Source organism: Diabrotica undecimpunctata, chromosome 1, assembly GCF_040954645.1.
Source record: "Diabrotica undecimpunctata isolate CICGRU chromosome 1, icDiaUnde3, whole genome shotgun sequence".
In the NCBI taxonomy this organism is placed as follows: Eukaryota; Metazoa; Arthropoda; class Insecta; order Coleoptera; family Chrysomelidae; genus Diabrotica; species Diabrotica undecimpunctata.
The window spans coordinates 181,313,704-181,341,012 of record NC_092803.1 but is presented as its reverse complement, the minus strand read 5'-3'; the positions used below and the strand labels follow the sequence as shown (position 1 = coordinate 181,341,012).

Sequence of the window (27,309 nt, the reverse complement as noted above, 5' to 3'; positions counted from 1 at the left end):
AGATGATATTTTTCCAAAATAACTCTTCTAGTTATACAAACAACTGCAAGTGAAGTAAACCATATTTATACAAACAGGTAATGCGTTAAAAGTAGTTTTCGTCTGTTTCGACTCATTAGCCAGGATCAATCAGCATTATGGATATTACATTCGATATATCCAGAAGCAAAATCTAGTATCAATGGTTTAAAAAAAAGACTATTATTCTTTTGCAATTAATTTATTATAATACATATAGTATACGACACGAATTAAACAAATTTTTCAAATCTTTAAAACCAATAAAATTAATAAAATAAAGTATCACATTTTTCTGTGTGGATTTTTTTATACAGGTTATAAACAAGAAAAATACCAAGATAATAATAACTAAAATCTATAAGATATTGTTGATACGAGCTTAAAAATAAAATTGCAGTATTTTATTATCACATTAACAGATAAATGTTTTAAAAAAACTATAACATGAGAATCATATGTAAAATTTGCACAGTATGACGACATTGTTTTAAAAAATTAAAGCATTTCAAATCACCTTGTATATATGTAATATTTTCAATGTATTTCTATTTGCTATCGTACATGTTAAAACACCGAAAAAGTAATTCCAATCCTTTTTGCGTCGCCGAGATATATAAAAAACACATTTTAAAGTATGTTTCCTAGTAAAGAAAAGCCTATCTTTCCATCGAGCAGGAAGATTCTTGTAAGCGGTGTCCTTTTTAAATAGCTTAGAAACCTTCTTGTGTTTTTGATTTACTTTTTGTAGTTACCCCATTCCAGTGCCCTTTTTTTATTCACTTACTCACGCCCAGCTCTCCAATCAAACCAAGTGTAGACGTTCGCAAACGTCCCAGTTTGTTTTGCTTCCCCTTTTTCCAGCCCAGCAATTTTTGTCCCCAATTTTCAACCCCATATAAGTAATACCCTATGTGGTAGGCAGTATAACCGCTACAATATATACAGACAAGCAAAAGCTATATATCACCAAAGCATTTCATTGCAATCTTAGAAAAAATATATTGCAAAATAAACTGGCAGAACAAAGGCCCATCCATTGATGGAGAATACCTCAGCAATCTAAGATTTGCAGACGACCTCATTCTTATTGCTATTATTTCTGCAGAACTACAAGAACTAATATGCAGCTAGCAATAAAGTTGGTCTAAAAATGAACTCGACAAAACCAAAAACCATGTACAACTAGCAAGTGGATGTTCAAGATGTAATAATAAAAATCACTGTACTTGAGACAGCAGACGAGTATGTGTACCTCGAACAATTAATACATAAATATGTCTCCTTAGTCCTAGAAACCAACAGAATAATGAAACTGGCTTGGGCATCTTTTGGTAGAAATGCAGTTATATTCAAATCGAAGATGCCACTCCACCTGAAGGAAAAAGCTTTCGATCAGTGTATACTACCAATCATGACAAATGGCTGCGAAACTTGCGTATTGAAGAAAGAGATAATAGCAAAACTTACTTAGAAAGTAAACGAAGGTCACTGTTGTAATTCACAGAATTACATTTAGGGCGGAACATTTAGCGAGAATAACTGTTAACAGTGCTCTACTAGAATTACACTGTGGTATCCAAGAGGCATCAAGAGACCAAGAAGACGTCCAAATTTAAGATGGAACTATGACATAAGGAAACAAGTCTGTACAACATGGCACAAATAAGGGAATAATAAACAATTGTATAGTGTGAATTAAAGCCAAATTTAGAATTATGAAGCAGATAAAAATCTTCTAATGTTATCACGATAAAATATAAACAATAATGTCTTCTTCTTCTTAAAGTGCCTATCCGTTCCGGATGTTGGCGATCATCACGGCTATCTTTACTTTATTTATTGCAGCGCGGAACAGTTCAATGGTAGTCGTGTTATACCACTTTCGTAAATTTTGAAGCCAGGAAGTGCATGTTCTTCATGCATGTTTTGACGGTCATGAGAATTTCACATTCTTTCCCCATTCTACGCAGGACCTCCACATTAGTAACTCTGTCAACCCAGGATATACGTAAGATGCGCCTATAACACCACATTTCGAAAGCTTCGAGCCGATTCATAGATGCAACAGTCAGTGTCCATGCTTCCATTTCGTAGAGCAGAACTGTGAATATGTAGCAGTTCAATAGACGGCATTTTGTTTTTAATGATATGTCTCGACTGTTATGTCTTAAGTTATAGTATTACCGGAGCCGACAAAAGTATCTTAATTTGAAAATACTAATAAAACTTCAGAATGACAAATGTATACCGATTGTATAGTAATAAGGCAGTCTGATAAGTCATCTTTCAGTGATTGCAATACTAACGTGATTTTTTCGGTTACGTTGACCTATTTCTGGATATTATTTAAAACTGCAAATAAGTCTACCAACCAATCGAAGTACACCAAACTCCACAGATCCTAGATACTAGATCCTAAGAAGAAGGGCCTTACACAGTGTTATGCAGTCAATCATTCTTTAAGCAGCACCAGCCTGGAGTGAACTGGTAGAGATACCGACTTACAAAGTACTTATAATACGAGCAGACAGAACAAGTCTGTTGCGAGTAGCATGCGCCTACAGGCATGCAGACTTGTGGACTATCACGGATTGTGTTCCTTTGTATGTGTTAGCAGTAGAAAGGAGACATCCATATAAGAGAAGAGAGCATTTGACAACAGCCATAAAAAAAGAACAAATAGAAAGATCAATGGAAAGATGGCAAGAAGAGTGAAACAACGTGGAAGATGTTGCCTAATGGACCAAGATGCTGATCCTGAGTCTAAGGGATGCAAGTGCTTGCAGGACCTGGGCGTTTTAGCGCATGTCTTCACAGGTTTAGAAATACAGATACAAATAAATGCCTATATTGCGAATACTAACACTGTAACATACACAATGCTGGAGTGTAATAGATGGACAGTGGAGAGAAACAGAATGTATAGAGAAATAGACATGAACCCTATTACTGTGAGAGTGATGATTGTGAAGATGACGGGAAGTAAGAAGGGATGGAATATCGAACATAATTACATCCGAACTGTAATTAAAAAAAAAGAAGAAAAAAAGAAAGAAACAGAAGGAGAGTAACACCAGCCGGACTAAGGACGGAAATAAGATCTAGATAAGAGAAGGGAGTGTTCCGAAAGTGTCGTCAGCCTTACAGCGGCAATTCCACTTTCGCAGTACGGTATTTCGGGCAGACATCTGCGCACAAGTAGAAGAGGGTGATTTTAGTTGGTAGGCAGGATAACAGCAAGCATCCGTTTGCAGGACCGCCTTCTTCTAAGGGGAAATGGGTTCGGATGTACTACTTTACCCTGAATCCAACACATGCCAGCCATCCCTAGGGATGGGTTAACCTGGTACGATAATTAAAAATTTTCACTCTCAGAAAAAAAAAAGATACATAGAGCAGGAAGCAGTTGTCTATAGACAGTCGTTTAAAAACTTGTAAGTAGGAAAACCAAAACTCTGAAATACCTCTCCCAACTTCTAATAAAACTAAACGCAAATATTGGCGATAACTGACTCAAACTAAAGAAAAAAATCCTTATCCATCAGTAAAATTCACTGTCTTCCATTGGGAAATTTATTGACATATACCTACTACAGTGTGCTAGAATATCCACCACATTTCTCAGATTTGGCTTCATCGCACTTGCATCCATTTTCAAAAAGAAGACCGCCACCTACGATACACCGTGTTCGCTTCATAATTAGGAAAAAATTTATTATATAGATGAGTACTTTGCAGCACTTCAGAATACTAAAATGAGGAGATAACGGCATTGGAACACTGTTGGATTAAGTGGATTTTGTAACAGGAGATTGTGTTGAAAAATAAAAACTTTAAAATCATACAGCCTATTCACTACCAGATCAAGAATTTTACAAAACGCTAATTATGCACAGGATCTTCTATGAGGTAGCTTTATTTTTTATGCTGACTTATAGGTGAATTTAGAGATTAAATTATTCAATTATTATATCAATTAAAATAATGTTTACAGTTGTTACTATAAAAAAAAAGATAAATGTTAATTTAAAAGCTAGTATCAAATATATTTTTGTAGTAATTATATCTTTTGATTAACAGGGACATTTATAGGCTACATCACACAACTGTTTCTCTTCATTAAAGAACGAATTTGTAGGACAACTATATTTAGTTTGAATAATTCTTCCACTGCTTAAAACGTTGCAGAGATAATAGGTTTGGCAGCTTCTGTCATTTTCGTTCCTAAATCTTCCTTTTACGTTGCATATAAAGTAATTTGGATCATCATTATAGGAACATTTTTCTCCTGGTGTAGTACTGGATATCGACTCAGTGGAGGTCATCGGTTGATGACTTATGGTACTATTAAATTCCGAATAAGTTAATTCCGATACACCAGTGCTAAATGTAACTGAACCAGTGGTTTCATCAGTACTTATTTCCTTTGATATTGTTACTGGTGTAGTAGTTACGGTCGTTAGCCCAGTTGTTTGTGTTATGTCGCTTGTACTGCTGGAGGTCCGACCAATACAAGGGCATACATATTCAGCCTCACAAGTTTTGGTTAAGGGATTAAAGTAGGTGTCTTTATCACACGTATACTGTGACTTAATTATAAGTATTGGATCAAGAATATTTACGCAATAAAAATATGTTTTGCAACTTCTGTCATTATGATTAGGAAAACTTCCGGACGTTGTGCAAGTAAAATAATCTGGATCGTCTTCATAATTACATATATCAATTTGCGCTGCTTCTGTTGTGGCGGAATCTAAGTTAATTTCTTCTGTAGTTACTTTATCCGTCGGAAACAACGTACTAAGTTCTGTTGTACTGAATCCAGGTCTAATAGAAGAATTGTCCGGAAAACTAGTGTTACATGGACATAAATATTCCGCCTCACATGTTTGTGTTTCAGGGTTGAAGTAAGTATTTTGGTCGCAGGAATATTTTGACTTGATGATAAGTATAGGATCGAGAACATTTATGCAGTAGAAATAGGTACCACAACTTCGGTCATTATTATTGGGGAAACTACCTGATGATGTACAAGTAAAATAATTTGGATCTTCTTCATAATGACAGTCTTCAGAAATAGCCGTTATTGTTGACACAGCTGTAGAATTTTCTGAATTATTATTTCTATCGGGTGTGACTGTAGTACTTGATATTATCTCCTTCTCTGTGGAAACTTCAGTAGTTATATTGTCATCTGCTGTGACTGTAGGAGAAGTTGAAGTGATGGTAGTTTCTGGTGCTGAAGGACAGGAACATTTATAGTCTATATCGCAAAGTTGTTTGGCTGGATTAAAGTTTGAATTTGTAGGACAAGCATATTTCGTTTGGATTACTCTTCCACTACTTAAAACATTGCATAGATAATAAGTTGTACAGGTTCTATCATTTGCATTTCTGAATCTGCCTTTCACTGTACAAGTAAAGTAATCAGGATTTTCATTATAGGAACATTCGTCTATTGGTGTTGTTTCCTGTTTTTCGGTTGTAGTTAATTCTGGGGTAGTCGATATTGTTGTATCGGATCCACTAGTGGATGAGTCCGTCGTGGATGAGGTTAGCTCAGGTACTGTGCTGGAACTTATATCATTATCTGATGTGTTTGTTACACTTTCTGTGGTCTCGGTATTTGATGTACTACTATCGTTGTCATCTTGATTATTATTTCTATCGGTTGTGACTGTAGTACTTGATATTATCTCCTTCTCTGTGGAAACTTCAGTAGTTATATTGTCATCTGCTGTGACTGTAGGAGAAGTTGAAGTGATGGTAGTTTCTGGTGCTGAAGGACAGGGACATTTATAGTCTATATCGCAAAGTTGTTTGGCTGGATTAAAGTTTGAATTTGTAGGACAAGCATATTTCGTTTGGATTACTCTTCCACTACTTAAAACATTGCATAGATAATAAGTTGTACAGGTTCTATCATTTGCATTTCTGAATCTGCCTTTCACTGTACAAGTAAAGTAATCAGGATTTTCATTATAGGAACATTCGTCTATTGGTGTTGTTTCCTGTTTTTCGGTTGTAGTTAATTGTGTGGTAGTCGAAATTGTTGTATCGGATCCACTAGTGGATGAGTCCGTCGTGGATGAGGTTAGCTCAGGTACTGTGCTGGAACTTATATCATTATCTGATGTGTTTGTTACACTTTCTGTGGTCTCGGTATTTGATGTACTACTATCGTTGTCATCTTGATTATTATTTCTATCGGTTGTGACTGTAGTACTTGATATTATCTCCTTCTCTGTGGAAACTTCAGTGGTTATATTGTCATCTGCTGTGACTGTAGGAGAAGTTGAAGTGATGGTAGTTTCTGGTGCTGAAGGACAGGGACATTTATAGTCTATATCGCAAAGTTGCTTGGCTGGATTAAAGTTTGAGTTTGTAGGACAAGCATATTTCGTTTGGATTACTCTTCCACTACTTAAAACATTGCATAGAAAATAGGTTGTACAGGTTCTATCATTTGCATTTCTAAATCTGCCTTTCACTGTACAAGTAAAGTAATCAGGATTTTCATTATAGGAACATTCGTCTATTGGTGTTGTTTCCTGTTTTTCGGTTGTAGTTAATTCTGGGGTAGTCGATATTGTTGTATCGGATCCACTAGTGGATGAGTCCGTCGTGGATGAGGTTAGCTCAGGTACTGTGCTGGAACTTATATCATTATCTGATGTGTTTGTTACACTTTCTGTGGTCTCGGTATTTGATGTACTACTATCGTTGTCATCTTGATTATTATTTCTATCGGTTGTGACTGTAGTACTTGATATTATCTCCTTCTCTGTGGAAACTTCAGTAGTTATATTGTCATCTGCTGTGACTGTAGGAGAAGTTGAAGTGATGGTAGTTTCTGGTGCTGAAGGACAGGGACATTTATAGTCTATATCGCAAAGTTGTTTGGCTGGATTAAAGTTTGAATTTGTAGGACAAGCATATTTCGTTTGGATTACTCTTCCACTACTTAAAACATTGCATAGATAATAAGTTGTACAGGTTCTATCATTTGCATTTCTGAATCTGCCTTTCACTGTACAAGTAAAGTAATTAGGATTTTCATTATAGGAACATTCGTCTATTGGTGTTGTTTCCTGTTTTTCGGTTGTCGTTAATTCTGGGGTAGTCGATATTGTTGTATCGGATCCACTAGTGGATGAGTCCGTCGTGGATGAGGTTAGCTCAGGTACTGTGCTGGAACTTATATCATTATCTGATGTGTTTGTTACACTTTCTGTGGTCTCGGTATTTGATGTACTACTATCGTTGTCATCTTGATTATTATTTCTATCGGTTGTGACTGTAGTACTTGATATTATCTCCTTCTCTGTGGAAACTTCAGTAGTTATATTGTCATCTGCTGTGACTGTAGGAGAAGTTGAAGTGATGGTAGTTTCTGGTGCTGAAGGACAGGGACATTTATAGTCTATATCGCAAAGTTGCTTGGCTGGATTAAAGTTTGAGTTTGTAGGACAAGCATATTTCGTTTGGATTACTCTTCCACTACTTAAAACATTGCATAAAAAATAGGTTGTACAGGTTCTATCATTTGCATTTCTGAATCTGCCTTTCACTGTACAAGTAAAATAATCAGGATTTTCATTATAGGAACATTCGTCTATTGTAGTTGTTTCCTGTTTTTCGGTTGTAGTTAATTCTGGGGTAGTCGATATTGTTGTATCGGATCCACTAGTGGATGAGTCCGTCGTGGATAAGGTTAGCTCAGGTACTGTGCTGGAACTTATATCATTATCTGATGTGTTTGTTACACTTTCTGTGGTCTCGGTATTTGATGTACTACTATCGTTGTCATCTTGATTATTATTTCTATCGGTTGTGACTGTAGTACTTGATATTATCTCCTTCTCTGTGGAAACTTCAGTAGTTATATTGTCATCTGCTGTGACTGTAGGAGAAGTTGAAGTGATGGTAGTTTCTGGTGCTGAAGGACAGGGACATTTATAGTCTATATCGCAAAGTTGCTTGGCTGGATTAAAGTTTGAGTTTGTAGGACAAGCATATTTCGTTTGGATTACTCTTCCACTACTTAAAACATTGCATAAAAAATAGGTTGTACAGGTTCTATCATTTGCATTTCTGAATCTGCCTTTCACTGTACAAGTAAAATAATCAGGATTTTCATTATAGGAACATTCGTCTATTGTAGTTGTTTCCTGTTTTTCGGTTGTAGTTAATTCTGGGGTAGTCGATATTGTTGTATCGGATCCACTAGTGGATGAGTCCGTCGTGGATAAGGTTAGCTCAGGTACTGTGCTGGAACTTATATCATTATCTGATGTGTTTGTTACACTTTCTGTGGTCTCGGTATTTGATGTACTACTATCGTTGTCATCTTGATTATTATTTCTATCGGTTGTGACTGTAGTACTTGATATTATCTCCTTCTCTGTGGAAACTTCAGTAGTTATATTGTCATCTGCTGTGACTGTAGGAGAAGTTGAAGTGATGGTAGTTTCTGGTGCTGAAGGACAGGGACATTTATAGTCTATATCGCAAAGTTGCTTGGCTGGATTAAAGTTTGAGTTTGTAGGACAAGCATATTTCGTTTGGATTACTCTTCCACTACTTAAAACATTGCATAGATAATAGGTTGTACAGGTTCTATCATTTGCATTTCTGAATCTGCCTTTCACTGTACAAGTAAAGTAATCAAGATCTTCATTATAGGAACATTCGTCTATTGGTGTTGTTTCCTGTTTTTCGGTTGTAGTTAATTCAGGGGTAGTCGATATTGTTGAATCGGATCCACTAGTGGATGAGTCCGTCGTGGATGAGGTTAGCTCAGGTACTGTGCTGGAACTTATATCATTATCCGATGTGTTTGTTACACTTTCTGTGGTCTCGGTATTTGATGTACTACTATCGTTGTCATCTTGATTATTATTTCTATCGGTTGTGACTGTAGTACTTGATATTATCTCCTTCTCTGTGGAAACTTCAGTAGTTATATTGTCATCTGCTGTGACTGTAGGAGAAGTTGAAGTGATGGTAGTTTCTGGAGCTGAAGGACAGGGACATTTATAGTCTATATCGCAAAGTTGTTTGGATGGATTAAAGTTTGAATTTGTAGGACAAGCATATTTCGTTTGGATTACTCTTCCACTACTTAAAACATTGCATAGATAATAAGTTGTACAGGTTCTATCATTTGCATTTCTGAATCTGCCTTTCACTGTACAAATAAAGTAATCAGGATTTTCATTATAGAAACATTCGTCTATTGGTGTTGTTTCCTGTTTTTCGGTTGTAGTTAATTCTGGGGTAGTCGATATTGTTGTATCGGATCCACTAGTGGATGAGTCCGTCGTGGATGAGGTTAGCTCAGGTACTGTGCTGGAACTTATATCATTATCTGATGTGTTTGTTACACTTTCTGTGGTCTCGGTATTTGATGTACTACTATCGTTGTCATCTTGATTATTATTTCTATCGGTTGTGACTGTAGTACTTGATATTATCTCCTTCTCTGTGGAAACTTCAGTAGTTATATTGTCATCTGCTGTGACTGTAGGAGAAGTTGAAGTGATGGTAGTTTCTGGTGCTGAAGGACAGGGACATTTATAGTCTATATCGCAGAGTTGCTTGGCTGGATTAAAGTTTGAGTTTGTAGGACAAGCATATTTCGTTTGGATTACTCTTCCACTACTTAAAACATTGCATAGATAATAAGTTGTACAGGTTCTATCATTTGCATTTCTGAATCTGCCTTTCACTGTACAAGTAAAGTAATTAGGATTTTCATTATAGGAACATTCGTCTATTGGTGTTGTTTCCTGTTTTTCGGTTGTAGTTAATTCTGGGGTAGTCGATATTGTTGTATCGGATCCACTAGTGGATGAGTCCGTCGTGGATGAGGTTAGCTCAGGTACTGTGCTGGAACTTATATCATTATCTGATGTGTTTGTTACACTTTCTGTGGTCTCGGTATTTGATGTACTACTATCGTTGTCATCTTGATTATCATTTCTATCGGTTGTGACTGTAGTACTTGATATTATCTCCTTCTCTGTGGAAACTTCAGTAGTTATATTGTCATCTGCTGTGACTGTAGGAGAAGTTGAAGTGATGGTAGTTTCTGGTGCTGAAGGACAGGGACATTTATAGTCTATATCGCAAAGTTGCTTGGCTGGATTAAAGTTTGAGTTTGTAGGACAAGCATATTTCGTTTGGATTACTCTTCCACTACTTAAAACATTGCATAGAAAATAGGTTGTACAGGTTCTATCATTTGCATTTCTGAATCTGCCTTTCACTGTACAAGTAAAGTAATCAGGATTTTCATTATAGGAACATTCGTCTATTGGTGTTGTTTCCTGTTTTTCGGTTGTAGTTAATTCTGGGGTAGTCGATATTGTTGTATCCGATCCACTAGTGGATGAGTCCGTCGTGGATGAGGTTAGCTCAGGTACTGTGCTGGAACTTATATCATTATCTGATGTGTTTGTTACACTTTCTGTGGTCTCGGTATTTGATGTACTACTATCGTTGTCATCTTGATTATTATTTCTATCGGTTGTGACTGTAGTACTTGATATTATCTCCTTCTCTGTGGAAACTTCAGTAGTTATATTGTCATCTGCTGTGACTGTAGAAGAAGTTGAAGTGATGGTAGTTTCTGGTGCTGAAGGACAGGGACATTTATAGTCTATATCGCAAAGTTGCTTGGCTGGATTAAAGTTTGAGTTTGTAGGACAAGCATATTTCGTTTGGATTACTCTTCCACTACTTAAAACATTGCATAGAAAATAGGTTGTACAGGTTCTATCATTTGCATTTCTGAATCTGCCTTTCACTGTACAAGTAAAGTAATCAGGATTTTCATTATAGGAACATTCGTCTATTGGTGTTGTTTCCTGTTTTTCGGTTGTAGTTAATTCTGGGGTAGTCGATATTGTTGTATCGGATCCACTAGTGGATGAGTCCGTCGTGGATGAGGTTAGCTCAGGTACTGTGCTGGAACTTATATCATTATCTGATGTGTTTGTTACACTTTCTGTGGTCTCGGTATTTGATGTACTACTATCGTTGTCATCTTGATTATTATTTCTATCGGTTGTGACTGTAGTACTTGATATTATCTCCTTCTCTGTGGAAACTTCAGTAGTTATATTGTCATCTGCTGTGACTGTAGGAGAAGTTGAAGTGATGGTAGTTTCTGGTGCTGAAGGACAGGGACATTTATAGTCTATATCGCAGAGTTGCTTGGCTGGATTAAAGTTTGAGTTTGTAGGACAAGCATATTTCGTTTGGATTACTCTTCCACTACTTAAAACATTGCATAGAAAATAGGTTGTACAGGTTCTATCATTTGCATTTCTGAATCTGCCTTTCACTGTACAAGTAAAGTAATTAGGATTTTCATTATAGGAACATTCGTCTATTGGTGTTGTTTCCTGTTTTTCGGTTGTAGTTAATTCTGGGGTAGTCGATATTGTTGTATCGGATCCACTAGTGGATGAGTCCGTCGTGGATGAGGTTAGCTCAGGTACTGTGCTGGAACTTATATCATTATCTGATGTGTTTGTTACACTTTCTGTGGTCTCGGTATTTGATGTACTACTATCGTTGTCATCTTGATTATCATTTCTATCGGTTGTGACTGTAGTACTTGATATTATCTCCTTCTCTGTGGAAACTTCAGTAGTTATATTGTCATCTGCTGTGACTGTAGAAGAAGTTGAAGTGATGGTAGTTTCTGGTGCTGAAGGACAGGGACATTTATAGTCTATATCGCAAAGTTGCTTGGCTGGATTAAAGTTTGAGTTTGTAGGACAAGCATATTTCGTTTGGATTACTCTTCCACTACTTAAAACATTGCATAGAAAATAGGTTGTACAGGTTCTATCATTTGCATTTCTGAATCTGCCTTTCACTGTACAAGTAAAGTAATCAGGATTTTCATTATAGGAACATTCGTCTATTGGTGTTGTTTCCTGTTTTTCGGTTGTAGTTAATTCTGGGGTAGTCGATATTGTTGTATCGGATCCACTAGTGGATGAGTCCGTCGTGGATGAGGTTAGCTCAGGTACTGTGCTGGAACTTATATCATTATCTGATGTGTTTGTTACACTTTCTGTGGTCTCGGTATTTGATGTACTACTATCGTTGTCATCTTGATTATTATTTCTATCGGTTGTGACTGTAGTACTTGATATTATCTCCTTCTCTGTGGAAACTTCAGTAGTTATATTGTCATCTGCTGTGACTGTAGGAGAAGTTGAAGTGATGGTAGTTTCTGGTGCTGAAGGACAGGGACATTTATAGTCTATATCGCAGAGTTGCTTGGCTGGATTAAAGTTTGAGTTTGTAGGACAAGCATATTTCGTTTGGATTACTCTTCCACTACTTAAAACATTGCATAGAAAATAGGTTGTACAGGTTCTATCATTTGCATTTCTGAATCTGCCTTTCACTGTACAAGTAAAGTAATTAGGATTTTCATTATAGGAACATTCGTCTATTGGTGTTGTTTCCTGTTTTTCGGTTGTAGTTAATTCTGGGGTAGTCGATATTGTTGTATCGGATCCACTAGTGGATGAGTCCGTCGTGGATGAGGTTAGCTCAGGTACTGTGCTGGAACTTATATCATTATCTGATGTGTTTGTTACACTTTCTGTGGTCTCGGTATTTGATGTACTACTATCGTTGTCATCTTGATTATCATTTCTATCGGTTGTGACTGTAGTACTTGATATTATCTCCTTCTCTGTGGAAACTTCAGTAGTTATATTGTCATCTGCTGTGACTGTAGGAGAAGTTGAAGTGATGGTAGTTTCTGGTGCTGAAGGACAGGGACATTTATAGTCTATATCGCAAAGTTGCTTGGCTGGATTAAAGTTTGAGTTTGTAGGACAAGCATATTTCGTTTGGATTACTCTTCCACTACTTAAAACATTGCATAGAAAATAGGTTGTACAGGTTCTATCATTTGCATTTCTGAATCTGCCTTTCACTGTACAAGTAAAGTAATCAGGATTTTCATTATAGGAACATTCGTCTATTGGTGTTGTTTCCTGTTTTTCGGTTGTAGTTAATTCTGGGGTAGTCGATATTGTTGTATCCGATCCACTAGTGGATGAGTCCGTCGTGGATGAGGTTAGCTCAGGTACTGTGCTGGAACTTATATCATTATCTGATGTGTTTGTTACACTTTCTGTGGTCTCGGTATTTGATGTACTACTATCGTTGTCATCTTGATTATTATTTCTATCGGTTGTGACTGTAGTACTTGATATTATCTCCTTCTCTGTGGAAACTTCAGTAGTTATATTGTCATCTGCTGTGACTGTAGAAGAAGTTGAAGTGATGGTAGTTTCTGGTGCTGAAGGACAGGGACATTTATAGTCTATATCGCAAAGTTGCTTGGCTGGATTAAAGTTTGAGTTTGTAGGACAAGCATATTTCGTTTGGATTACTCTTCCACTACTTAAAACATTGCATAGATAATAGGTTGTACAGGTTCTATCATTTGCATTTCTGAATCTGCCTTTCACTGTACAAGTAAAGTAATCAGGATTTTCATTATAGGAACATTCGTCTATTGGTGTTGTTTCCTGTTTTTCGGTTGTAGTTAATTCTGGGGTAGTCGATATTGTTGTATCGGATCCACTAGTGGATGAGTCCGTCGTGGATGAGGTTAGCTCAGGTACTGTGCTGGAACTTATATCATTATCTGATGTGTTTGTTACACTTTCTGTGGTCTCGGTATTTGATGTACTACTATCGTTGTCATCTTGATTATTATTTCTATCGGTTGTGACTGTAGTACTTGATATTATCTCCTTCTCTGTGGAAACTTCAGTAGTTATATTGTCATCTGCTGTGACTGTAGGAGAAGTAGAAGTGATGGTAGTTTCTGGTGCTGAAGGACAGGGACATTTATAGTCTATATCGCAAAGTTGCTTGGCTGGATTAAAGTTTGAGTTTGTAGGACAAGCATATTTCGTTTGGATTACTCTTCCACTACTTAAAATATTGCATAGATAATAGGTTGTACAGGTTCTATCATTTGCATTTCTGAATCTGCCTTTCACTGTACAAGTAAAGTAATCAGGATTTTCATTATAGGAACATTCGTCTATTGGTGTTGTTTTCTGTTTTTCGGTTGTAGTTAATTCCGAGATAGTCGATATTGTTGTATCGGATCCACTAGTGGATGAGTCCGTCGTGGATGAGGTTAGTTCAGGTACTGTTCTGGAACTTATATTATTATCTGATGTGTTTGTTTCACTTTCTGTGGTCTCGGTATTTGATGTACTACTATCGTTGTCATCTTGATTATTATTTCTATCGGTTGTGACTGTAGTACTTGATATTATCTCTTTCTCTGTGGAAACTTCAGTAGTTATATTGTCATCTGCTGTGACTGTAGGAGAAGTTGAAGTGATGGTAGTTTCTGGTGCTGAAGGACAGGGACATTTATAGTCTATATCGCAAAGTTGCTTGGCTGGATTAAAGTTTGAGTTTGTAGGACAAGCATATTTCGTTTGGATTACTCTTCCACTACTTAAAACATTGCATAGAAAATAGGTTGTACAGGTTCTATCTTTTGCATTTCTGAATCTGCCTTTCACTGTACAAGTAAAGTAATCAGGATTTTCATTATAGGAACATTCGTCTATTGGTGTTGTTTCCTGTTTTTCGGTTGTCGTTAATTCTGGGGTAGTCGATATTGTTGTATCGGATCCACTAGTGGATGAGTCCGTCGTGGATGAGGTTAGCTCAGGTACTGTGCTGGAACTTATATCATTATCTGATGTGTTTGTTACACTTTCTGTGGTCTCGGTATTTGATGTACTACTATCGTTGTCATCTTGATTATTATTTCTATCGGTTGTGACTGTAGTACTTGATATTATCTCCTTCTCTGTGGAAACTTCAGTAGTTATATTGTCATCTGCTGTGACTGTAGGAGAAGTTGAAGTGATGGTAGTTTCTGGTGCTGAAGGACAGGGACATTTATAGTCTATATCGCAAAGTTGTTTGGCTGGATTAAAGTTTGAATTTGTAGGACAAGCATATTTCGTTTGGATTACTCTTCCACTACTTAAAATATTGCATAGATAATAGGTTGTACAGGTTCTATCATTTGCATTTCTGAATCTGCCTTTCACTGTACAAGTAAAGTAATCAGGATTTTCATTATAGGAACATTCGTCTATTGGTGTTGTTTCCTGTTTTTCGGTTGTAGTTAATTGTGTGGTAGTCGAAATTGTTGTATCGGATCCACTAGTGGATGAGTCCGTCGTGGATGAGGTTAGCTCAGGTACTGTGCTGGAACTTATATCATTATCTGATGTGTTTGTTACACTTTCTGTGGTCTCGGTATTTGATGTACTACTATCGTTGTCATCTTGATTATTATTTCTATCGGTTGTGACTGTAGTACTTGATATTATCTCCTTCTCTGTGGAAACTTCAGTAGTTATATTGTCATTGGCTGTGACTGTAGGAGAAGTTGAAATAATGGTAGTTTCTGGTGTTGAAGGACAGGGACATTTATAGTCTATATCGCAAAGTTGTTTGGTTGGATTAAAGTTTGAGTTTGTAGGACAAGCATATTTTGTTTGGATTACTCTTCCACTACTTAAAACATTGCATAGATAATAGGTTGTACAGGTTCTATCATTTGCATTTCTAAATCTGCCTTTCACTGTACAAGTAAAGTAATCAGGATTTTCATTATAGGAACATTCGTCTATTGGTGTTGTTTCCTGTTTTTCGGTTGTAGTTAATTCTGAGGTAGTCGATATTTTTGTGTCGGATTCATTAGTTGATGAGTCTGTAGTGGACGTGCTTAGTTCAGGTTCTGTTCTAAAACTTATATCACTATCTGATGTGGTTGGTTTATTTTTTGTTGTTAGTGATTCTGAATCACTAGTTGTTATGTCAGGTTGATATATGGTTGTCCTGGGTGTTTGGCTGGAGCTGTCTTCAATATACGAGGCAGTGGTTGTTTTTATCTGTTCAGTAGATGGATTAGTAGTACTAGATATTATCTGATAGGGACAAATATATTCAGTACTACAATCATTAATTGTGTTATCGAAGTGCAGTCCAGTTGGACATTTTAAGTAAATTACTATATAGGATTCGCCATTTTTAATGCATACAAAATATTGTCGACAATCTTTGTCGCTTTTATCAGTAAACCATCCAGTGGAATTACAAATACTGCTCTCATTGTTAAATGGTTGAAGCCAATCTATTTTCTCACAATTCTCACTGGAAACCGTTAACGGCCATACCTGAAAATAACGAAGAAAATTATTATGTTTTATTTGAAAGATAATATTTCCATATTCTTTAAATTTAGTTGCTTGAAAATATCAATAAATAGTGAGTCTCTATTGCAATTACAAATGAAATTATTATGAAATTATTATAGTATATTTAAAGAAATATTAAAAAAAAAATTTAAAAGGGACTGAGTGTCTGAGTATCATGTGAATATTCGTTAAGTAGCTATTTTTTGGAAGCCCCGTTTTAATTTTGTACTATAACACCTAGTGACTCAACTATAAATATCATAAAAACAATTAAAATTAACAAATTGAGATGGATGGGACGTTTCTTAAAAAACGCTTCGTGTGCAGCGTGGAAGCAGATCTACAAAGACTGGAAATAGGAACTTAAAGAAGACTGGTCATAAATAGGGTACGCTGAGAATCTTTTAAGGAAAACCAAGGCCCATTAGTGCCATAGCGTTTACAATTTTTAAATCTCTCGTAAAGAGAGATTTATATTCACTTTGTAAACTATTAGATACGCAGGTATCTATATCTGATTAATATTTTATGATTTAAAGATATGAACTAAACAAATCTCATTAGGTGATAAACAACTGTAATTTGCAAATTTGAATGCTTAGTAAAATCATTAATAATTATTGACAAATGAAAATAATGTTTGCATAAAGTCAATAAGAGAAGGTAATAAACAAATATATTATGCATAATAAAACAAAGCATATATTATTTAATCAGACTCAATGTTTATTCTTCCTCAATGTTATTCAATAGCTGTTTTTGATAGACGCTATTTTATTATTTACCCATTTTGATTTTAATACATTTTAAATGTCCCATTGAAAATAAAAAAAAACTATAGGGGGCGTTGAAAAGTGTACTACTTTCCTTAATAGTTTTTGTGTTGTTCTGTGTCATTGAGTAAATTAGAATGACAGATGATTAGAAATACAGCTTAGGTAGAATCACAGATCACCTACCTCAGGTAGAATAGTTTATGGTACCGAAGCACATGGTAGAAATGTGCAATGTCTAACGGCGCTATATTCTTTGATATTAATATTCAGTAAAATAAAGTTAAGAAAGGAAGAGTTTGACAGTTTTAATTTACAATCCGACAGGTTCTGGGCCCAGAAACCTCTACAGAAGTAAAATATGGCAAGTACAGTAAAGAATAGCTCAATGAGAGTTCAATGAGAATTATTATACAGAAGAGTCACAATAGTTAGGAGCGAAACAGAAAGATACAGCTTGTAGGTCAATAATATTGTACAATGTATAAATTACAAACAGTTAGAGGTTATTCGAGATAAACCAACAGCTTATATTATGTGGCATATTTTGCAAGAACGATATGAAAAAAGAGAACTACCTGGACAGATGATTTAAGCAAGAAATTAATATCTATAAAATTAAAGAGGTAGATGATCTGAAGCAGTTTTTAGTGAGTTCGATGATGTAACAAGACAATTGAAAGCAATGTGAGCGTAAATCAGGGACGAAAATTTAGTATGTAACTTAATACTCTCTATGCCACCCTTATTCGAAACAGTTATTCCAATTCTAGAAAATTTAGATCCGAAAGAGTTAAAAATTAAATTGGCAAAGAAAAAACTTCGAGCAGAAGTGGAAAGAAAGAAGGCATATTCATCCAGTACTACAAAATATGAAAAACCAGCGGTTTTTTTCATGAAAACCGTAGTTTGTTACAGATTTCATAAGTCAGGGCATATGCAAAAGGATTGTAGAGTGAATACAGGGACCTGTAATAGAGCACGTATGAGAGAATTTATTAAAGAATACAGAGGAAATGGTCAAATGAGAGGAAGTTTTAGAGGTAAGGGTTTTAGAGACCAGGGAGGAGGTACTGGTCACCAATCAAGACAGAGATCTTCAAACCAAGAAAATTACAACAGTTACAATCAGGAAAATAGTGTATGTTTTTTGACCGATTATGTTAAATTAGATTCTGAGGTATGTAGAAATAAAGATAAACAATTGTTTTATATAGATTAAAGATGCACAGATCACTTAGTAAACAATGAATCCTATTTTCAAGATTATTTACAACTTGATAATCTAATTGATATAGCAGTAGCTAAAAATATTGGTTATATGGCTATATGCAGGCAACAGCTGGTGTAGAAAACATTTTAAAGTTTTAAGTCAAGTAGAAAATAATGACGTAGAATGTACAATTAAAAATGTCTTTTTTGTATCAAAATTAAGGCCTAACCTATCAGTTAGACGATTAGAAATGTCAAATATTACAGTAATTTTTGATCAGGGACGTATATCTTTGTATAGTGATAATAATTTAATAGGCTTAGGTCATAGAAATAGGTTATATGAAATCTTATCTTATATACTAAAACGCTAAGCCCTTTTCTTGTCCACCACTTTACTCAAAAACCATATTAGATAATTAAAATATTTTTTCGGAATATTATTAGTATTACGTATGAGATTGTCAATATATTTATACTTTTGGTACAAAAATTCACTTCCGGTTTTGAGATGACCGGAAGTTAAAATTGACTTTAAGTTTTAGACCCCACAATGTATATATGGATCGAAAGGTCTCGTCGAGACGAATCTAAATATGTACTTCCGGTTACGATCCGACACCGGAAGTGACCCGAAATGCGCATAAAACGTCAAGATAGAGCAAATCTGACACCGGATTCGTGATCAGCATGCAAAATTAACTGCTAAATGATATCCATGTCGAAATTTGATGAACAAAAAATTGCATTCCGGTTTTGAGGTCGACTTCCGGTTTCGTTTTTATTAGTCAAATCAATGGAGAATTCAACGTAGAGTTCAAAAATGTAAGTTCACGAAATTATCATTTATAGATTTTGAGTTATTGATAAAAATATTTTTACTTAATTTTTCTCGCAAAATAAAAATTTCATTTAAAAAACTCGATGTCGAGTTGGTCCGCTAGTTTAAACTAAATAATAAAAACGAATGTTTCAATGTTTCAACTTTCTATAATGATACACAGTTATGACATAAAAGATTTGGACACATTTGTCACGAAAAACTAAGAAAACTTGTAAACAATAAAATGGTTCAGGGCCTGGAGAATGTTAAAATAAGCAAAGTTGAATTTTGTGAAACATGGTTTACGGATAAAATGACAAAAATAAAATTTATTACAAGGTCTGATGCTAAAAGATTATTAGTTATAATTTATACAGATGTGGTAGTACCAATTATTACTCCACTAAGTCGTGATGGAGGAAAATATTTTGTAACTTGTATTGTCAGATTTTGAGTTGTTTATATTATTAAAGGTAAAAATGAGGTTGTCAAATGTTTTAGAGAATATATTCATGGAACAATCAAAATTCAATAAAAGGATTGCAACAAGATGTGATAATGGGAGAGAATATATTTCAAATGTAAGTAGATAGTTATGCAGAGAGAATGGAACATGGATGCATTATACCACACTATATATTTCAGAACATAATGTAAAAGCAGAACGAGTCAAAAGCAATAAAAATAAAATAGACGGTTTAGCTTTGATTTCGTTACAGCGTACCACCATTCGCTGATATGCATAGTTCTGACTCTTGGCTTCACCAGAGCGAACTCATTCCAATTTATGTTCTCGATTCAACAGCAGTTTAAGTGACAAAGCAAGAGTTGTGATAGAACAAGCTAAAATGCTAAAAACATTCTGGAATAAAGCAATAAATGTTACAGCATATCAGACTGGCTGCTACAATGGTATGTAAAAAAATGATCCCTCTGGCCATTATGTTTTTTGTGCACAATTCGATATAAATATATAAATATTTTTAAGTTTTGGTCATATTATTCAGTAAACCGTACGTTTTTTTTTTGCATATTTTAAAGAGAAGTCACATGTGCTACTCGCAGACCTAAAACAAATATGTAGTTCTAATGGCCGCGTGAAGCCAATGTGGCTGCTTATTGTTTTAACGGACTTCTTCACGTGCCATCTCCGCGAGCGAGGTTGGCAATCATCATGGCTATTCTGATCTTAGATGCTGCTGCTCTGAATAGTTCAATTGATGTGCACCCGTACCATTCCCTCAAGTTACGCAACCATGAGATTCTTCTTCTTCCTACACTTCTCTTGCCCTGGATTTTCCCTTGTATAATCAAATGAAGTAGGTGTGAATTATGCATAGGTGTATCATGCGTAGGTGTAGTAGTGAATTATGCATAACATGCCCCAGGTATTGCAGCTTTCGTGTCTTGATGGTTTCCAATACTTTCATTCTTTTGTTGATTCTTCTCATGACTTCGTTGTTTGTTACATGCTCGGTCCATGATATCTTCAGGATTCTTCTATACACCCACATTTTAAATGCTTCCAACTTTTTAGCAGTCGACGCGTTAAGTGTCCATGCTTCTATCCCATAAAGCAGAGTCGAGAAAATATAGTACCTTGCCAGCCTAACTCTCAAGTCCAATTTTAGTTCTATTGCACAAAGTACCGTAGTTTTAACGGTACAAGGTCGAATAATAAGACATGTAAACGACACTAAATGGGGGGGACAACTGTATACTTCGACAGTTGCAATGCATTTGTCAGTAGTAATTATATGCTTATCAGTGCAATATCGTCTGTTTACTGTATCGGGTGAATATGAGCTACGAGAAGGAGCTAAACCGGTTAGAAGCTTTATGGCAGGTAATTAATTCACAATATTGTATAAGTGGGAAAAGTATTCTAATATTGTTGTATTATAGGAGGTCCTCTCTGATGAAGATGATCAGGAAATAATTGTCCTTTTGATGAGTATATTCATTTGTAGAGGTCAATTCTAATCTAATATGGGATTGTGTGTATGCCCTAAATAAACTAGGAGGCCAGAGCAAGGTTACAGTAGCCTAGATACCGGGGCTTGAGGGTCATAAAGACAATGAAAAAGCAGATAAAATGGCCAAACAAGGTTTATCAATGCCTTTCATTGGACCAGAACCCTTCTGCGGCGTTACAAAGACAGTAACAAGAACGGCTACAAGGAAGTGCGTAGCTCACAAATCTCTGGAATGGTGGAGGAATTCACCAGGGCAAAGACAGGTGAAACAGTTCACTACAGAACATTCAGCAAAATTTACGGCAGACCTAATAAGCAAAGACAGGAAAACAGTCAAAGCCCTAGTAGGTCTTCTTATATCACACTGTAAGCTGAATAGGCACTTGAAGCTGATGGGATTATCAGATTATGACCTGTGCAGATTCTGTCACCTCGAAGAAAAAACAGCAGAGCACATTCTATGTCAGTGTGACAGTCTTGCAAATGGGCAGTTCTTTGTATTAGAAGAAGAAAATCCACCGAAAAATAGCTACATGGAAGGTACAGTCTCGAAGCTATTAGACTTTTTAAAAAGGGTCAGGCTAGAGAATGTTATCTAGAACCAGAGGACCACAATAGATCTGAAAAGGTCGCAGTGGAATAGACCAATAGGCCACCTCTTTAAATCTATTTATCTAATAGTAAAGAGTCCAAAACGAAAAACATATAAGTTAAAAAAACCAAAAGATTTAGCTTCTTTCAAATATAAAACAACTAACAACAGTCAAGGAATTAAAAAAAAACTAATAGCTCTAAATTAATGGAGATGCATGAAAATATAAAGAATGAAAACAAGAATGCATGTAAGAGATATACAAGTATGATTTGACAGGTAATTGAAATATTAAGACAATCATACTTACTAAGACCCACTTGGAAATAGATTTAAAATCCAAAAATAAAATAATAAGGTGAGCAAATTATAGAAAAAATTATATGGCCTTTACGGGTGACCGATTTACCCCAATTCGCTCAGTGCGTGACTGACGCGACACCTACCGCCTTCATCTGACAGTTTTGGACCTGCCAATTTTCAGGTTTAATATATGACATATGTTTGACATTGTTTAATAGATGAGAAACTGACAATTATTAATAATTAACTTTTTAATTATATTTTTCAGTTTATGTACAAAATAAATGTAGTATTAAAAACTGGGTTTCTCAAAATTCATCATAATATATCTTTTCAACCATAAACGGAAATTAAAGGGAAAAATCTAGTACTGGCAAATCAAGTTTTTCACGTGAAAGAGCATATATTTAATAACAGTAATAGTAAAAGTTATGATATAAAAGCTTAAGTCATCAGGCACTCTGCAGTTAGCTTGAAGCCTTATAAAATATCATTTAAGGTAAATTATTTAAATTTTTCCTATTTTAATTGCATAAAAATGAAGTTATGTGATATTTACTTTTTCATATTAATAGCACGGATCCATCTTTTTCTTTTCTCTAATTTATATGTAATCTTTGGGAACCTATAAAAACTACACTTACTATTTTTTGCTATTATTAGTACAATTAAATACGCAATATGTATTTGCACACATTTTTGATAAAATTTATCAAATTGTCAAATTGTCCAATTGTGTCATATTTCGCCGCTACGCACGCTGGCATCGTTTCAAAGTACCCCTACCATGGTCACGCACGGAGCGAATAAGCAGACCATAAACCTTTTTCTACCGCGCATTTCTACCGCACCAAACCTTTTTTATTCGATTTTATTTATTTATTTTTTCAAGCTTAAATGTGTCGTTTTAAATTTTTTTAAGTAGACTAGAAATTGTTATTAACAAATAACTTATAACAAAAACAAACAATTTTCCGAATCGCTTAGAATAAAATTTTTTTAGTCGTATTTAATCGAAATAAATACATTTTCTATCTTGGTAATTTTTCGAAAAATAATGCTTTCTTTTAGAGTTATTTTCAATTTTTTTTAAATGCCTTAATTAGTGATTTTTGGATTTTTTTTGTTCTAAAAAACTACTAAATAAATTGTAATTCTGTGAAAAGCTGTATAATATTTAAACCTTCAAGTATAAGTAAAAAAAAATATTTTGACAAGGATAAATGGATTCTATCTTACTCAAAACATGAAGCTAGATATTCGAATATGCATTTTGAGCAATATATCACTGTATATATATATATATATATATATATATATATATATATATATATATATATATATATATATATATATATATATATATATAGGTGTCATTCGAAGAGTGGTGGGTTTTTCGGTCAAAAGGTGGAGAAAAAAGACAAAGAAGGTGGCTACTTCATATATTTATTTGAAGACGTTTCGCTATCTAATCAGAAAGCATCATCAGTTCATCTAAAAAGAATAATATGAAAAACTAAACATCCATAGAGAGGTTAATACAAACATGTTACCTCAAAAAGACATGTAGCAGTCAATGGTATAAAATGTAAAGAAGCTTAAGATATTAGACATTAAATACCCACAAGGAAACTAAGTTCCTGTATTTGGCTGTATACCATATATTAAAAAAGTTTTTCAATAAAATCCTTTATAAAAAGGTATATAAAAAACCCAGTTGGGCTATGTTAAATTGACAAAACGTTTTCAGAATAAGTATTCCATCATCAGTGTCCTAAAAGTATTTAACCACTTAATTAAAAAGAACATGAAATAATTTAAGTTTTGACTAAGGTTAATGTAAAATGTGGTTAATACTTACTAGTTAATACATGGATGTAGCCACTAAATATGAGAGTAAAAACCCTTTAAAAATTACTAAATGAAATTTAGTTTACATTATGTCTAATTTAAAATTAAGATGGTAAAGTTACCGTTGGATTGGTAACATGGCGACATATGACTCTTCATTAAGTTGCAAGTCCTGAGACGGTATATGACGTCTGATTGAAATGACAATCTTGGCAGGTTATGACGGAAGTTGTGACAGAGCAGTCAGTGTAACTGTATATGTCTATTTGAGACAGAAGCCAACGTTGTTTAAAAATTGTGAAAGTTGAAATAAAATAAAATTATAACAGTATCAACCAACATTGATGGTTTGTTATAAATTATTGTTATAAATTGTTATAAATTATGTATGTGAGATGAAATTGTGGTGAGAAAATTATGTGATTATAGTTAGGCAACCAACTATACAGTGTCAAGTGGTGTGATGAAAAGATTCTAATATAAGGCCCTTTATGTTTTAATAACATTTGGTACCTGGAAAATGGAAACTAGACACAGGTGGAAAGTTGGGTTCTTGAAAAAGTATATTAATTAATATAGTTAATATGTGAGAATGTTATTCAATGAATGAAATAAAACTATTGTAATATAAAGTTCATGTAAAAATTGACGTATAACTTAATTATATTAGACCCTGTATGTCAAAAAACAACATTTGGTACCTGGAGAATGTAAAACTTCTTGAGTTGCAAGTTCATGAATATAAATATCTGATTGGGTGTTAACAAACTGAGTGATGTAGTTATATTTTGTGTGTTGACAAGTATATGAAATGGACAAAATTTGATGGTTGGAAGTGGTTTTGTAGTATATTGATCGTAAAGTACTCAACTTATAACTTGAGAAAAGGCCCTATCTGTTATAAAGCAACACTAGGTACATAGGGAAAATAAAAGATTAAGTTATAAGTTGGTAAGATGGTAACTTGAATGAACTATTGGTCTATATTGACTGTAATAGTAAAATGAATTTGTTGTAGGTGGCTCTGTTAAATTTGAGTAAAGAGAATGAAAATTAAGGTGTTTTTGATAAAATTGTGATAAACGGATAGACTGTGACTCGTGATTTAACATAGCCCAACTGGGTTTTTTATATACCTTTTTATAAAGGATTTTATTGAAAAATTTTTTTTAGACATTAAATAGTTAAGTTGTATAAACAATCAATTGAAACTAAGTACAGTTTGCAATTGAACACAAGCTTAGAATAGCAAAAGAACCATGTGGTTATTATACATGTAATTTAAAAATAGAAAAGTATATAAAAAACTTATGTAAAATATAAATATTTGCCGAGAAACTAATAAGATCACAAGATCACCCTTCCAACAGTAAAATATTATTTTAGTTTAATTTTGACTTTAGGTAACATTATTAATGTGGTTGCAAAAGTTTTCTGTAGTAATCTGGAAAAAAATGCAATGACTGTTAAGTACCACAAAAAGCTTCTACACTAACTTGGAGACACTCGGCAAATGGAAACCCATTGTAAACCGACGAAGTATCACGTGAAGAAGCAGTGACCTTGAAGTCCAAACATGACAACATCAAGGAGAGTTACTATGCATTAGCGGTTAGGAGAAAACTTATCTCGGCTACATTTTTTATTTGATGCATTTTTTTCTACGGCCTACAGATTTTTTTGCGTTTTTACCCCCCTACAAGGGAGGTTTAAGGGGGAAGCTCGGAGGTAAAAGTGGTAAACTTTTTTACTTCTTCTTTGGTTTCCCAAAATTGATACTTTTGGCAAAATTTTGCTTGTTCATATGATTTTTAGGGCTCAAATCTCAAAGGAATTGATTAATGTACGGTCGCGGCGATACAGGCGCTTAGAACTCTTTGTTTAAATTTAAAACTATGTCTCTAGCATGATAGAAACACTTATCCTGGTCAAAATATTCTCACTTATACGTGACGGTTTAAAAATTATAAAGCTTTTTGCTAAATTGTAATTCATTTAGTAGTTTTTTAGAAAAAAAATCCCAAAAATCACTAATAAAGGCATTTTTCCAACAAAAAATTGCAAAAACTCAAAAAGGAATCATTTTTAAAAAAATTACCAAGAGGGAAAAAGTATATACTTTCATAAGATACGTCTAAAAAACTACTCGAAGTATTTCCAGCCTACTTGGAAAATTAAAAGAAAATGTATTTGAACTTATATACTTACTATTAACTTGTGGAAGTTCGCTGGACATACCATAAGACAGAAAGACGACAGATGGAATAAGATAATTATATACTGGAGACCATATAGTTACAAACGAAAAAGAGGAAGGCCACAAATGAGACGGTCAGATGACTTGAAGAAACACGCAGGCCCGAAGTGGATACAAACTGCCTACAATAGAGAGACGCGGAAGAAAGAAGAGGAGGTCTATGTCCAAAATTGGACAGCAAGGGCTGTATAGATAGATACTTACTATATACTGTATATACTTATATACTTATATACTTAAATATATAAAATCGAATAAAAAAGGTTCGGTGTGGTAGAAATGGAAATTTATGGAAACAAATTAAATCGGTATATTTCGTTTCTAAGCGTCTGTCTAGTGGTAAACCGCTCGCCTATAAGTGCTAATTTACATATAGATATACATTACTTACGACTAAAAGGAGTAAAAATATCGGCAACAACATAATCACTTGTTAAAATTCACATTGGCAATACCGTAAGGTTATATCCAATGAAATAATTGTCGACACTTTGTTTAATCTCAGTACACAATGGCTTAAATACTAAGAGATTAGGATTTATTAAATGATTAACACGCAATTAAATAAAAAGTAAGCATTTATTAGCGGCGACAATAAAGCAATGAGATAATCTGCTTTTTAATTTCTCTATTGCTTTATGGATAGAAGCCCTTACCGCATTAAAACCTTAATGTTTTGAAGTATTCTGCACTATACTCCGTATAAAAATTATTTCTAGCACAGTTTTTATGACAAAATTGATAATCCAAAACGTAATGTCAAAGAGGGGTAAAGAATTTCACAATTAGTTTTACATACACTGTTTTATAATCAGAATAATTAATTTAAACAAATTATGTATGTAATTAGTCGTAAAATTCACATTTTTTCGTTCTAAGAAGGTGGGAACTTTTGGCCCCAACAGTAGTTTTGATTGGGATTTTAAGGTCTCATCAGTAATAAACTACTGAGCCAACATGAAAAGCAGTTTAAGACTCTAAGAAGAAGAGGAACTTTCTTCCTTTTATTCTAAATTTCCGAAAATATTATCCATGAATTGATTACAGATGCCATTAACAATTTGTAGAAAACTTTACGCCATTATTTAGTAGATTTTCTGTCTAAATCATAGGTGACAATCTTTTACAATAAAATATTATCTTTCAGAAGCACCTAAGCTTCTTTTCTTTTTCTTCTCTGAGTCATCATCATCATCAATCAGCCCTGAGTTGTCC

General features: G+C 34.4%; 1 protein-coding gene across 1 annotated transcript; it reads right to left on the bottom strand.

Moving 5' to 3' along the window:
- Window positions 1–281: 281 nt before the first annotated feature.
- Window positions 282–26,595, bottom strand: LOC140432653 (uncharacterized). The gene is made up of 2 exons (XM_072520689.1): window positions 26,486–26,595; window positions 282–16,286 (listed from the first exon to the last, which is right to left on the bottom strand). Exons 1-2 carry the CDS (start codon window positions 26,516–26,518, stop codon window positions 4,095–4,097), a joined length of 12,225 nt encoding a protein of 4,074 aa, XP_072376790.1. The 5' UTR covers window positions 26,519–26,595; the 3' UTR covers window positions 282–4,094.
- Window positions 26,596–27,309: the final 714 nt, after the last annotated feature.

Bases quoted from the DNA above. Each gene is read 5' to 3' on its own strand.
- LOC140432653 (XM_072520689.1), bottom strand. From the start codon at position 26,518: ATGTTGTTGCCGATATTTTTACTCCTTTTAGTC. The intron at 16,287-26,485 runs GTAAGTAATGTA...CGTTATTTTCAG, and splicing joins TATTTTTACTCCTTTTAGTC to GTATGGCCGTTAACGGTTTC.